Source organism: Drosophila sechellia, chromosome 2L (genome assembly GCF_004382195.2).
Source record: "Drosophila sechellia strain sech25 chromosome 2L, ASM438219v1, whole genome shotgun sequence".
Classification (NCBI taxonomy): Eukaryota; Metazoa; Arthropoda; class Insecta; order Diptera; family Drosophilidae; genus Drosophila; species Drosophila sechellia.
The window spans coordinates 10,346,900-10,361,530 of NC_045949.1; the positions used below are offsets into that span (position 1 = coordinate 10,346,900).

A 14,631-nucleotide genomic window follows, 5' to 3' on the forward strand; every position below is an offset into this window, starting at 1 on the left:
TCGAGATGATTAGGCTGCGATAGCTGGCAGAAGCTTCTACGCCGCCAAGGACGACACAAATTACACAAATGGCATGCTGATTAGGATGTAACGGAACGGAATGTCGAAGACATCGACGCACAGGAGGCGACTTTCTTCGTCCTGATTGTGCCATTTTAATTAAAGCACGAAATGCTGGCAGTGGAAAAGAAACGAAAAGAACTTCTCGACATGTTGATGTTTATGATTGCCGAATCCTGGATATATTCGGCCCATGTCCTGCTGCCACTTTTAATTCAATTACGCTCTTCGTGTTATCAAACAGAATGGAAGCGCTAGAAATTAATGAGCGCTAAATTAGTGAAGATTATGCCATTAGGGGTTGACTGCCCCCACCAAAACCCAGCCATTCCTTCTCAGCCTGAATGTCCTTTTTCCTGCAGCTTTATCGAGCTGCGGAGCTGCTGAGCTGGCGAGCTGCTCATCAAGTCTCAGCGTTGTCTGATGATTTTTATTGTTTGCCTGACCTAATTTTCCTTTTCTTTGCATTGACCATCTCTGTTTGGCCTATCTCTAATGTCTGAATTGCCCACAAAAGAGGAAGAAAGGCATTCCAGAGTGCTTCCATCTGGCCATACCCCCGTACCCCCACCCGTCTCCCCCTCTCCGGGCAAACACACACAAAAATGTTTATGAACAAAAAGCTTTGGCATCCCTTTGTGGCTGTCTCTTTTCGGGCGGATGTATGGCTGGCCATCAAAATTTAATATGAACAATGGCCAAGAACTAAAATATCCTGGCTGGCGCACGCATTTCGAGACTGGCTCTTGTGCGTCGAGAAAAGTGCCTGTATCCTGCGTAAATATTTTTAATTTAATGCATTTCTGAAGCTGACGCATAGGTGAAATTGAAAATGAATATTTTGTGGCGAAAGGAAAATATTGCTAGCATAAACAATAAAAGGAATACTTTCTATACTATTTCCAATAAAGAACAGCTAGAACCAAATTGAGATTTCTCACAAATTATGCAGAATATTGTGCTAAGCAGTTGGCTTGAAACCCACATATTTGTTTTGAATTTGTAGTAATCCATGAACGCAGCAATTCCCAGCTTCCCCGAGCCCATTTATCAAACTCACGACCCGCTCAAAACTCAGATTGCTGTAACCAGCCAGTAACTTTACATATGAAGTTCATTGACAAAGTTCGTGTTTTGATCTCTCCAAGGGGGCCTGCATTTCCTGGTTACAGCCAACCCTCTGGCAGAAAACAATGACAGCAGCCAAACCCTTAACCCATTGTTCTCAGCCAAAGTCGCATTTAACATTTTAACCTTTCATTTTCGAAACAATTGCGTCTGCTTATAAAAAATAGATGCGAAACGAAACGAAACGAGACGAGGCGAAATACCAAGAGACATGGCCGAGTTGAAGGGAGACCATGGCTTGGAATGGGTTACTCGTAGGTGGAGGAACCAGGCTCTGCGGTAAATGGCAGCAGGATGGAGCTCCATGCGGGAATCCTGGATGTGTCCTGGCAGCCAGGACTCGACTCGCTCACTCAAATTAAAATGTATAAAACAGAAGTAGACTGATTCGAGCTGCGGCATGCAAATGGAATTAGGACTGGGAGGCGGGTGTTCGGCATGCCGTGCATATTCCCAAAAGCAATAACGATGGCAGCCGTGAAGGAAGTATAGAAATCAACACATCTGCACTGTGGAAAATATTAGTAGAAATTTAAAAATAATTTAACGAATTTATAATTGATTAAACCAATACATTAAACAGAAGGCTGAACTTCAATGAGTTGTTTTTAGGTAGGTTTTATAAGGTTTAAAACTTTGAGATTGCTTGAGATTGATTGATGATCTCACAGTGCAGCGATGTTTCACTTTTCTCCGCATCCACCTTTGACTGGCGATACCCATTCTCCAACTTCGAGTGGGTTATGCATGCCATAGCTCTGTGGCTAACATTTCAATGCATTTCATTCCGCTGCAGATGTGCAAATTTGATTCCCGCTCGCAGTTGATGCGCAGCTGTTGTCTTTGGCTCGTGCTCGCACTTATTACTCATACGCCCCGTGTGTTGACATATTTCCAGCTGGATACTACTGGGTCCTTGCTATGCCTTTGTAGGCATCTCGCACAGGCATACCTGTGCAGGATTACAGTCGTGCTCTCTCTCTGCCTCACTCCGCACCTGCTCCTACGTACATATATCCTTGTAACTTTGTGTATCGCTTGCTGTTTTCATTTGCGCTTTGGCATAAAAACTTTGCATACTTTGTGGCGTCTCTTGCAGCTTGCGGAATGTTCATCTGTGCTACAAATAATTGTGCTGGTGTGTGTGTGTGTGCGAGTGCCCCGGTGGAGTGGGTATGTGTGCGTGTGTGTGGAGCTGACAAGTGCAATAATATCATAACGACAACAGCAACAACACGTTCGTACCCTTCTCCACGACTCTTGTTTTCCAGCATTGTTTGTTTTTTGAGCTGTTTTTTCGCCCCGGGCTGTTTGGTCTCACACAAGTTCTCAAAACACACAAGTGCAGAGATCTCCAGCTGCCCCACTCTCGTCCAAGTCCTTATCCTCCGGCTGGAGCATCTGCGTTATGTGATTAAGGATTGCAATTTTTGCGACCAAGGCGGTGCCACAAATTAGGAATAGAACACAAAATGTGCATTAAAATATCTAAAAGGAGCATAAAAAGAAAATAAAATAGTTACCATAAACTTTAACTTCAATTGAGACCTAATTTGTTTATAAACCATTAGAGTTTTTGCTGCAGTCGCTTGCAAAGCTTACAAAGTATTTCATCATCGCAAGAGTAATTGATTTTGAGTTTCAACTAGAAAGTAAACCAGTTAGCTGCCCGGTGAACGAAGACATGGTATTTTTAATTGAATTTACTCGTGTCACAGTAAACTTGAATATCATCATTGTCGTTCCTTGCAACTGAAACCGATTCCCAGACGGCAAATGTTGTCGAGTCACCTTGCGACATGGTAAATTGCAGATGTGCCACGCCCCAACCGCCCATTTTAAGCGCTTTTAAATTTATTTACTTGCTGCTGTTTCTGTTTTGCTGGTTTTCCCTCGAATGCAAAGGCAAAAAGTCCAGAGACCCAGACGACACATAAATTGCCGGCATACGTGTGTGATGACAGGCGAACGAATGGATGAATGAATGGCCCGGCGGATGGATGAAGGGGAAGCGGTACGGACGGACAAACGGACAGACTGACAGACGGACGGACGGAATGCAGACATAGCACACATGCATATATACGGCCGTGTAACGGTGCCATATCCACCAATACCAGAACACAGACGTTGACAAATTGATTGCATTCTTATATTTTCTATGCCGACGACATCAGTGCACCATGCACCACATGGCGTATGCGTTATACGTTCTTCCCTTGCCGCAGCTTTTCCTGGGTCTCCTTTTAATATGGTTAGATGCAGTTGATTGAGTTTTAAGTGCCGCTCTATGACATCGTTTGCCGTTGCCTTCAATTAAAATGCAAAAAACAAAACACTTTGAAATGTTTGCAAGGGTAAAATGAAGTTAAGACACTGCCTGTCAGGCAAGAGATAATTTTTATTGGAAACAAATTGATTTACTTACTATTGCCCAGTAGATGGATATTTTGATAGCAATATTAATAGATTTAAGCAGTACATATATTTTTTGCTGTCATTGTGCCAAGTAATAAGTTCCATTAAACTCGCATTTCCAGTCTTTCAATACGAATTCTTTTTCAAAAACGCCTCCTTATGTTTTTGACAAGCTGCCAGACGCAAAAAGAGATCCCTTGAAAGCGAACACCGCCCCAATTTATATTTAATACATCATTAATAATTTATAAATGACTGCACATCACGCGGAGTGTAGAAAATGAAAAAACTCAAGGACTTCTTTCACTCGAATTCACAATTGAAAACTCTTAGCGTGGGCTAAAGAAAAATCCACTAAACTGTATGATTAATTCATTATTTATTTATGACATTTACAGATGGTGTGTAAAAATAGAAAGCGAATTTCCGATGAATGAGGTCCTTGTAAGGATGTAGGGCTTTCCCATGCGAATAAAGATCCTCTGTCGAAAGAGAAAGAAAAAGTGTAATTTTCTCGGCCTTGCACGCATCATCTGTCGTGGCGAGGGGATAGCCCCACCACCACCCACTGCCCCTCGTTAATGCTATGCAAGCAGAAGGACCATCTAGTCGGCACAAGCCCCTCCTCCAAAAAGTCCGCCCCACATAAATATGCATGGAAAATGCCTAAAAGTTAATTACCGTCAACATTCTGAGTGGCGGCTGTGCGGGGGGAGTGAAGGTGAAAGTGGGAGAAAGGGGCGTGTTCCATGGGCGTTGATTTTAATTTATGGCAGACAAACTTTTCTCCCCAACACCATAAACATCTATCTATGGCATCTATGTGTGAGTTGGTAATTTAATATTCATGACCGTGTCAAAATCAATGCAAAAGACGGAGGCGATGCTACTGGTTCGCGTCCGCAGCAATCTAATTAGCAATATTTTATATTAACGACTAATTTTAATTGAAATTCTATGCTTCCTTCTATCTTAATTTTTTTTTTATTTTACTCACACCCCAGCTGCCTATCCATTTCCGTTATAAATCTCGGTTTACCCTTTACCATTCAACTTAAGCAACGCGGAGTCTGCCAATAATTACCCTCATCAAAATTTGTGTACTTCAGTTTTAAATAGCAAAATATTGTGCTGCTGCTTGTGCGGGTGCTTCAACTTGTTAGGGCCCTTATAAAACATATGAGGGATTCTAGGGAAAAAGTTGGTAGGGTTGGTAGGGAACAAGATTTTTATAGGGTATTACACAAACAAGATACAAAACAAGTCAAAAGGGGAGTATTTAGTAACCATGCCTAACTGTAGCATTCAAATATGTAACACCTGATATAGATTTTCATGCTAATGGGTATGACATAGTCGAGTCACCTTCAACAACAATGTTATTCTTTGGTTTTTGCTCTTTTGGCTAGCTTAATTCCTCCATACACATATTATTCTGTCTTTTACCCCGCACATACCCACACACACACACTCGCAAATTACCATTACGCCGTTTGACATTTGCATTTCAAATGATTCTGCTTGTTGACTTTAATTAGCTGAGATTTGTTGCTGCCCCTCCTCATTTTTCTCACCCAACCCACATGCTAATAGCTTTTCCCCCAGACCCTGAGAAAATGGAGAAGAGGAGCCTTTCCAGGCTCCTTTGCCAGTAATTGAACCAAAGGACTAAGCTTCGTTATTTACCTTCCATTTGCATAGTTGCGAATTCACCCGAAACGAGCTGGAAAAAAAAATTGAAAAATTGTGCTCTTTTCCCCCTTTGGCGTTTTCCGTTTTGGTCATGGAAAGTCTCATTACCAGAGCAACAACCACAACGAATCGATTTCCTGGGCGAATTTCCCAGCACTCCGCTTTTCCCGGGGCGAGCTCATACAGGTGGAAAATGCGCAAAAATTCATTGTGCAGAAAAAGTTTCCTTTAAAGAACATAACAAAAAAAAAAAAAACAAACAACTGGCGGATGGGTGGACTTCACCTGCCATCGGCTGTTGCTTTTTGCTCTTTGCCGGCGTTTTCGCTGGAAAAGTGTATTAAAAACGTAGGGAAAGGCTGTCTTCGTTTTTCTGCACCACTTTCCCAGCTGTGCTCAGCTGCTTGGAAACAAACAAGGGGTGTGCTGTTCTGGGCCCCAAGCTCCCCATTTTCCACCAAATAGCCGGGGGACTTCACCGCTTTCTGCGGTCTTCCGTTCGGTAATAAAATTCTCTAAAATTAAGCATAAAATATTTAAATTCAAATTGTTTTAGCCAGCAACATTTTCGTCTGGCTTTAAAATGTAGGGCCAGAATTTATGTAAACTTTGCCGATTTTATTTAAATTTGCATTTTATTGCAATTTGTTTGATATTTGCCGTTGCTCAGCTCTGGCAACATAAATTCTTGTTTTATTTTTATGTTATTTTATGCATTTGGCTTTTATTACCCATTTTTCCAGCAATGCCCTCTTGCGAAGGTATATCTCTGCCCATCCTGGGCTTTTTTGTTCCGGCTCAACAAATGATAATTTATGCAAATGTCTGTAGTCTGTAGTCTCGTGGAAGAAGACAAAAAATCGCTGAGGGTTGCAACAAAAAAGCCTCCCGAATTCGAGCAGCGGATCCATTTTCCATTTCCATTCTAGTTGGCTTTGTGCTGACATGCTTTTGTCATTTATTTTGTTTATCTCCTTTGCACTGTGCTTTTCACATCTAACAAATTATTATTATGTTTCGGCCATTTTTAGCTGATCCAAGCGGTTCACCGAGCCCAGTAAATCAAAAAAAAAAAGAAGAAAATTCGGGGGTTTTGTTCCCGACCTTTTTCGGGGTTTTTCTTTTCTGCATTTGAGTAATGAGCTGCTTATCGAGAGGCCAAAAGGTAAATCTCGGCTTCTTCTTGGAAGTTAATGATATGGCTTCATCTTTTCTTGCGAAAAGGTTAATGTCGAGTTCATGTTTTTCATGAAAATAATGTCTTGAATATTCCGTTTTATCTTTTAGTGTAAAATTTTATATGGCATGTATCCTTTCGCTCCATTACTTCAACTCCTTTTTTTGTAGTTTTTTAATGGTCTTTTCACTTTTGCTCAACATACATACCAGCATCCATCGATGGCACTTTGCCAAATTCCTGCATTAGTTTCGTTTACTTTTCAATTGCTCTTCCATGGCATTTGGCTGTTCCTCCGTTTCAATGGGCGATGTTTCAACTGCACTAAGTAGCCAATTGACAACTACAAATTGAACATTTATTTTCCAGCTGCAGCTCAAAGTGCAAGGTACCCAAAGGAAACGGGGGAGGAGCTAAATGTTTTACATACCCATGTAGTGGGTCTCAAAAGGACTCAAGTGGTCGGTCATCTGTTTGACAAAGTGAACAACTAACTGCCGGGAGTCTGAGTAGTTGTTTGAGCAGCTAAAATAATAGAATTTTCCCCTAAATTTGGCCAAAGATGCCTCTCTCGGGCAAATAGCAAAGGCAGAAGCTACTCCAGCTCCATATGCAAATATCTAAGACATGGGTGGATGACTACCACACTACCGCATCCTCATCGTCATCGCCATCCTTCTTAAAGTTTTCCTCTATCAAACGAAGGATACACAGCCCAATCCCATTTGTTTATTTGTTTACTTTTTGCCATTTGCCTGCATGCGAGTTTCCCTCTACTTTGTCGGGGTTTTCCCTCCACTTTCTTGTATTTTTGTTGTCGTCATTATTTGCTGGTTTTTTTTTCTGTTCAGCCATGAATATTTTCATATTTTCATGTGACCACTTTTGGGTTCCTCCGACTGCGGCTGCTCACTCCTGCGACTCCTGCGTTATCCTGGCAATTGTGAGCAAAACTTTCGGCTGCTGCCTGCCTTCCTGCCTCGTAGGTCGCATGTGTAGGACCATGTTATTTAATAGGCTTCTGCGACTTGGAAGACGAGCACCAAATGGCAGGCAGCTCGGCACAGTGGGAAAGTTTGCTAAAAAATCATACATTCCCTTAACTTTATGATATGTTTTGCATGTGTCAAGTAAGCCTAACTTTACAAAATGATTCTTTAGTTTGTACATCCATCTTCATCAATTATTTTAGAAGGCATAACATTTATTTTTGTCCCACTGTCCAAAAATATGCTCCTTGGTATCACAGGTCTCCTCGCTGCTCCCCGCCTCTGCTGATATATTTCCATCTCACCCTCGTTGTTTGTTTTGTCTGCCTGTCTGAAGTCCTCAGTATTTTGGAGTCGTCTGCATGTGTCTGCCCCTTGTCGCTATCCTTGCAAACCCATTGGTGCCCCAAACCACAAGCGCCTTCCTTTCGACTTCCGTTTGTTTGCACAGCGGCTGCTGTTTTGGTAATGCGTTCAGATTATTAAACATATTTTCTGATGCCTGACAAATGACAGGACAAGCGGTGGCAAAACTTTTCACGTGAGCAACGAACTTGCGTAGTCTGATGTTTACGTTGGAATTTGCGCAATTAAACGAAACGCTAGTTACTTTAAGTGATCAATAAAAAGCAGGAACAGTAAGTAGGTCAGGCCATTAAAATTGCCACGCCAGGCGAAACAGAAACACACTCTCTGGGATACACCCCAAAACGAGATTAATGTGTGTTCCTTTGCGGGGAGAAGAAGGAAGGAACACTGTATCCTATATGGTATCCTGCTCCTTGTTTAATCGTTAAAGGAATTCATGGTTTGTTTCTGGTTTTCCCCCCCTCCGGCAGTTCAAGTTTTCCTATGCGTTGACACACGAAAAAGGGGAGCCACCATACCACACATATGTACTACTTGGATCGGAAACACACGAACTTGCAACTCGACCATAGAGGAAGCCACCTGGCGTCGACAAGCGAACACACTTTGGTTAACACGACTCCCCTGGGACTCTCGCTTTTAGAAGTTGCTGCTAAATGCTTTCTGATTGTTATTTTTCGTGTTTTCCTCGGTTTGCCTCGCTTTCCTCCTCCGGCAACTGCGAAATTACAATTATTACACGGACCCAAACTCAAGTTTTCCACTTCTTGCAGTTCGCTTCTGCCTCGGCTGCTTTCCCTAAACTTTGCTTTTTGCCGCTCCAAATGCAAAATCTGGTAATGTAGGCGTGTTTAACACAAACTTAAGTTGTTCGTAATGACTTTGTAGCAAAATTCGCCGGGGATGGAGTCGGATGGAGCGGTGGGAGGATGTAGATTAGGGCGGCACACGAACTTAAGATGCCATTCTTAAAGCCCTCAGACTAAATTAATGAAAAAAGTTTGCAGTTCGAAAAGGACAACCAATGGACAGGCACAAATTACACGATGATGCGATAGACCAAATATGCAATAAAGTAATAAGAAAGTAATTTATACAATGAAGAGAATATAAAACTTTCTAATAATGAAAGTTAAAGATTCTCTCGAGGCATTGGGGTTAGCTTTGCATTTGTCATCGTCAGCATAGAAATCAAATTTGAATAAAATTTCTAAATTTAAATATAGTTAATTTTCTTGGAACACACCTAACAATCATCGAAATCAATAAAAGCCATGGAGGATGACCTGGAGTTTCTTATCAACGCCCTGTCGGTGCCAAACACTCCACTCACCGAACCCTACGATGAGGTGCAGCTTCTTGAGATGCGTGAATCCTTCAAGGCGCTGCAGAAGATCCTGCGGCGCAGTTCCCTGCCCGTGGAGGAGAGTCAGCGTTCCATGCCGAGATCGAAAGCTGGAGGACATCTGGAGGCATTGCCATCCATGCTGCCTATTATGGACAGCAATAACGAGAGGACCAGCGATAAGGCGTGGAACTCGGCGGAAAGCGGAGCCCGTTCGTCGCCTATCATTTCGGAGTGCGGCCTGGGTGATTGGGAAAAAGAGGATCCTTCCTCGGATGCTGCAGATAAGGCCCTGGTGCCCTACGAGGAATTGTGCAATGAGCGAAGCAGCTCGGACACCACAATCACCAGCCGGAGCTTCGCCTCGTCGGGAATCTCGCTCAGCATACCTGTTCACTTGGTGTGGAACAACAAAGACTATAATCATGAGAGCACAGACAGTGAAACCACACTTGTAGCGGACGGGCGCAGATACAGTATTAAAAATTAAGCCACGGTCATCTATAGTATTTTTCAAAATTCTAGTAAGAGAATTTAAGTTTCATACATATTTAATAAATGTTGAATATCATTTTTAATTTGAGACATTTGAAAAAGCCATACAAACTTTCCGCTTGGTGAAACCAAATCCTTCATTAGTGAAGCGCCTCTCTATGCGATTCTCAACAAGTTTAGCTCAGGAGTGGATGGCAGATCACGGATCCACGTCATCAAATTAGTTCGCATGACCTGACCCCAGACACAGTTTTAATGAGTGAGCATACCAACATGGGGCTTTGACCCCCTGCTTAACCCATGCTGGCCACTCTGAATGGTAGCAATGGAACTTGTAAAAGTGATTAAAACGGAAATTTAATTGAAATGCGCACATTTGCGTGGGCATTTGCCCATTTCCGTTTGACTGGGCACGAAAACCACTCTCGGATGCTCAGATACCGGCATACAGAATGCCAAATGTTTGTCTACAAACAAATGGCCTGCGGTTATTTTGCATAGAAGTCCTGGGCGATATATATATTTTTGAATTCTGCGTTCCTGGATGTAATTTCAATATTTTCTGGTGTTTGCGTGCGTGCAGCAATTTCCTCGACTGCCAAAAAATCTAATTTCATTCCGTATGAAATTTGCTCTCTGTCCGTTTCCATTGCCGATTTCATTTGTATTGAAATGTTCGCCAGGGACTGGTTTGAACAGGTGAAGCAATTTGCTTTCGCTTTTCCTGCCTTTGATTTTTCCATACTGCCGTTTGTGTGTGTATTTGTGAGTGTTTCTCTGACTGCTCCTTTGGCGAAATAGAGGTGCAGAGTTGGGGTACCTCTGCTCGTATATGACCATTTATTGCTATGCATATTAAGTGGCGGTATGTTCGGCATGAAATTCCAGAATAGGAGTCGGCAAATGCAATAAAAATGTTGTATGCCAGCAATTAGTGTAATGGTAGATCTGAGGAAGGGATATGAATGTTATGAGGGAGTGAGAGTACTTAAAGATTTCTGGTTCTGATTTTGTGTGCTAGCACTTTTATGGTTTCCAGAACGTTCATATATTTGTATCGATTAGTACCTAACCTTAAGGTTAAGTTTGCACCTTTCTATGCGCTTCTCAATGAGTTTAGTTGTCTATGTTATCTTATTCATGTTATCTTTTCCATTCAACTTCCAGACTCTACATACATTTTGCCTTCTATCCGTTTAGTCAGCTCTTCTCATTCAATACTGGCAGTACTGCCTCGCTTTGTCCCACCACTTTTCTACAGTTTGTTAGTCTGGCTCTTGTGGGGCGTGTAATTGCAAATCCAATTAATTTACGAACTAGTCACAGCAAATGTGCTACTAAGTAAGACATAAATAGCACAAGACTCCCTGCTTTGCACTCGAATCGAGCAAATGTCTGTGCGTTGTCTTGTGTGCCAGAATTTAAAGTGCTCGAACTGGATTCAAGTGTGGATCTTCTGGATGGCTCTGGATAGATGGAGATGAAGACGTTCGAGAGTTTGACGCCGCTTTTGGAAGTGCTTTCGTGTGCTCAGGTTGACAAATGCACAACAATTAAGGGAGTAGTTCCTGGGAATTTATGCTGACGAAGATGATGGCCCCGGGGCTGCCTTGGAAATTGAAAAACGAGTCCGCCTCACTCTCACTCCTTCGGATCATTTCGGGTAGATGAACATCCATTTCGCTTTAATGCTTCCGTGGCGAGCATTAAAAAACCTGAGGAAGAGAAATTATGCTAATAAATCGCTGCGACACGTGTCGTTGTACTCGCGTTTTAGTCCCTTTACCCAATGCTAATGGACATGCGCCACGAAATATGCATCGAGTATTTTTCAAAATGCCACATTGTTGCACTGCTCCGGATTATTATGAACTTCGGGGCACTCCTGCACGTGGTGTTTACACATCATTTACATAAAACGAGCAACAACGTTTTTGCCATTTCTTAACGAACAGCGAAAGGAAAGCCCAAACGGCCCAACAAAGTTGTTAATTATACTTGACTGGACGACACGGCCCAGTCTTTTCTTTTCCCTTCACACAAAAAAATACAAGAAATACAAAAAAAGGAGCTTTGCTCACCCAGCCTTTGATGGCTAAAAGGCGGGGTAGGGATTTGCCAGGACCTGCCCGCTTATGACGTGCTGGAAGAAACCATTAATCAAAGCAGCCGGAGTCTAGCACGGCAGTTTTACATATATTTTCCCTTTTAATTTCAGTTATTTTTCCACTTCTTATCCGAAGCGGACCATTTTAACGACTCGAAATGGGAAGTTGTTCTTACCAATGTTGGGTTCTCCTGGGTCGCGTGCGTATCATTTAGCAGGCAGTGCGGCCCTGAATCGGTTGCCAGATTAAACAATTTGAGGGCTAGCGGAAAAAATGTGTATGGCCTAATTGTAGTAATTAATGAGTTTAGTTTACAGTGCCGATGAGCTATGAACCACGAAATTATGCAATGATTAATGTTACAGCCCAGTTTAGGCCAGAAAAGGTGGGCAGCAAAGATAAGTGGTAGGAAGTAATTAATATAAGCCATTAGCGGGCCTTAAAAGTATGAAAAGAAGAAAAACTTTTGCCAAATAGTGGACTTGGAAAACATGTAAAATGTTGAGCCTGTAAAGCATACTCCCACATCCTTTGACCTCCCTGTGCGAAGTTTCCCTTGCTGAAAAGGTGCGATCCGAAAATGTAATTACATGCCCCAGCGAGTCGCAAATAAAGCCAGTTGACGCAACCCGAGAATCCATAGACAATGCCCAGTTGCAGATATAGTACTGCAAACAAACAAGTATTTTTAATAAGTGGATGACTCGAGGGGTTTCTCTCATACACGTGCGTAGTAGTCCCAGCAACCTGGAATCGGAATCCTTTATTTTTGCTCTTCTTCCAGAATTTTGCAATAAAACGTATGGCTGAGCAGTTGTGCTGCGGACGAGTAATTTATAAATACTCGTACCGCTCTAAACTGAAAATCCTTTATTTTCCAATGATGCCGCTGTTGAGCCAAACTAATTTCCCGGACAAACATGAAACGGCCCCGGTTGCATCCCCTTTTGGACAAACGCACCCCTCGGAAAATGATGAAAAGCGGCGGGGCAGGGATGCGATTTTCATTGGGAAGGTGTGTGTGTGTGTGATCGCTTTTAATGCCGCTTTCCGTCTGCGAGATTTTCGGTGGTGGCTGTGTTGCCATGGTGGGTGCTTTTCCCACTGACTTTTCCCAATGGCCAGAATCGCTTTTTTTTCCACGTCGCTTAGTTAATTTCCACTGCACTGCGACTGCATTCAAAATTAAATCCTCGACGGACTATTTGTCATTTCTGACAGTTCAAACTGCTTTCGGGGGCGCAGTAGCTCGACTTTTGCGCAAAAATTACGGCTTATGGTGGGACATTCATTTTCCTCTTTTATCGACTCAACTTTATGCTCCCTCAGCGCAGGAACTTCTGTCGTCAACGCGATCTGCTGTTGTTATTTGTAATTAGAGCTATCAGAAAATATTCAAGTAAATGTATAGAATACGTTCTGAGCTGCAAATGATTGATGAGACATGGGGAGTAGGTAAATTCATAAACAGTTGAGTTTTGTTTCTAAATAAATATATGCCTAAAGCTACTTATATTAAACATTTTGCATAATTCACACCATACTCCCACAACGGTGGCCACAGATCATTGTCGGTAACTTTTCTCATTCACATAAATCTCTTCTAATCCCCTTCACTTATAAATATTTGCTTTTTAATCTGTTGCCATCACCGATTCAGCAGAAACAAAATACGCAATTCGCATTGTATTCCCAGAGGGCGGTTAGAGATTAAAATCAAATCATCTCGTAAATTGCCACAACTCTTTTGCCGCCCAGTCCATGCGGCGACAAATCCTGCACCAAGGATATTAACGCCTTAGTCCGCTTAATGTAGCCCCCTGCCACGATCTACCCCTTTCACCCAGAATCTGCGAAAACATAAATCATAAAATATAATAGACCAAGCGCAGACATAAAAAGCGAAATTGAAAACGAAATTTGCATTCAGCGCACATGACGAAGTTCGCCTTTAAGTACATAACAATCGAAAATTATGGTTTTATTCGAGGCGGTTGAAGGGTTCGAAGGGTCCTTCCTTGCCGGGATTAAGGAGCCCGCCTGAATCCTGGCAACAGTTGCGAATCGAATCGAACGGCAGCCACAAATGCCATTCGTTTCCATTGTCAGTCTGTGAGTGGGGTGACTTCCTACCTATTAAAAAGTTTTGTCAAGTTAAATTACCAAAAATTGCAAATTGCTTGGATTAAACACGACGGCGAGCAGGGACAAGGACATGGCCACTTTCACTTCCTGCCGGCCATTGTGTGGCCAAAGGATTTCATACACTCAATATAATTAAGGGTTCGAGCCTTGGGCCTCGACTCTCAAACTCTCCAACTCTACGACTCCACCATCACCACCGACCACCACCTCCTCCTGGTCAGGAAACTTTGTGTCCTGGCAACAATTTTGGCCATTGTGTGGCCCTAGTTGCTGGACAGAGATTTTGTCGCCGGGCATTCTGAATTGTATGTTAAATTAAATTTTACCACAGGGACCAGTCTGGCCAAGTCATTGAGCCTGTGGAGTCGTCATCCTTCTCATCCTGTAACCAGTGGCTGCTTCTGCGGCTGGATGGGATTGGTTGGTCGGCTTGTGGCATTAAGTTGTCAGTTTGTTGAGCTTGACAGATTTTTCATTCCCTGGATGAGGGAGGGGGAAATCTGGTGCTCGAAGTTTGTTTGCCCTGTGTGCTTCAGGTCATAGATAGGCATATGGAGTTAATAGTATGATATATATCACGTGTACCTCGTAGTTTGTTCTGCACAAACGTTGTGTATCCCAGTTAAATTCTCTGTCTAATAATACAATTCTCCTTTCATTGCAGGTAATTTTCCAACGATTTCATACATTCAATACCCAAATTAA

The 14,631-nt window shown here is 42.5% G+C and overlaps 2 protein-coding genes across 3 annotated transcripts in view; both read left to right on the forward strand.

Moving 5' to 3' along the window:
* LOC6612028 (E3 ubiquitin-protein ligase TRIM9) overlaps positions 1–14,631 on the forward strand; it is a 74,529-nt gene that overhangs the window by 12,932 nt on the left and 46,966 nt on the right. The gene's annotated exons all lie outside the window — the stretch shown is intronic.
* On the forward strand, positions 8,978–9,749 carry LOC6612027. Its single transcript, XM_002036508.2, has one exon. It carries the CDS (start codon positions 9,108–9,110, stop codon positions 9,666–9,668), a length of 561 nt encoding a protein of 186 aa, XP_002036544.1. The 5' UTR covers positions 8,978–9,107; the 3' UTR covers positions 9,669–9,749.

Bases quoted from the DNA above. Each gene is read 5' to 3' on its own strand.
- LOC6612027 (XM_002036508.2), top strand. From the start codon at position 9,108: ATGGAGGATGACCTGGAGTTTCTTATCAACGCCCTGTCGGTGCCAAAC.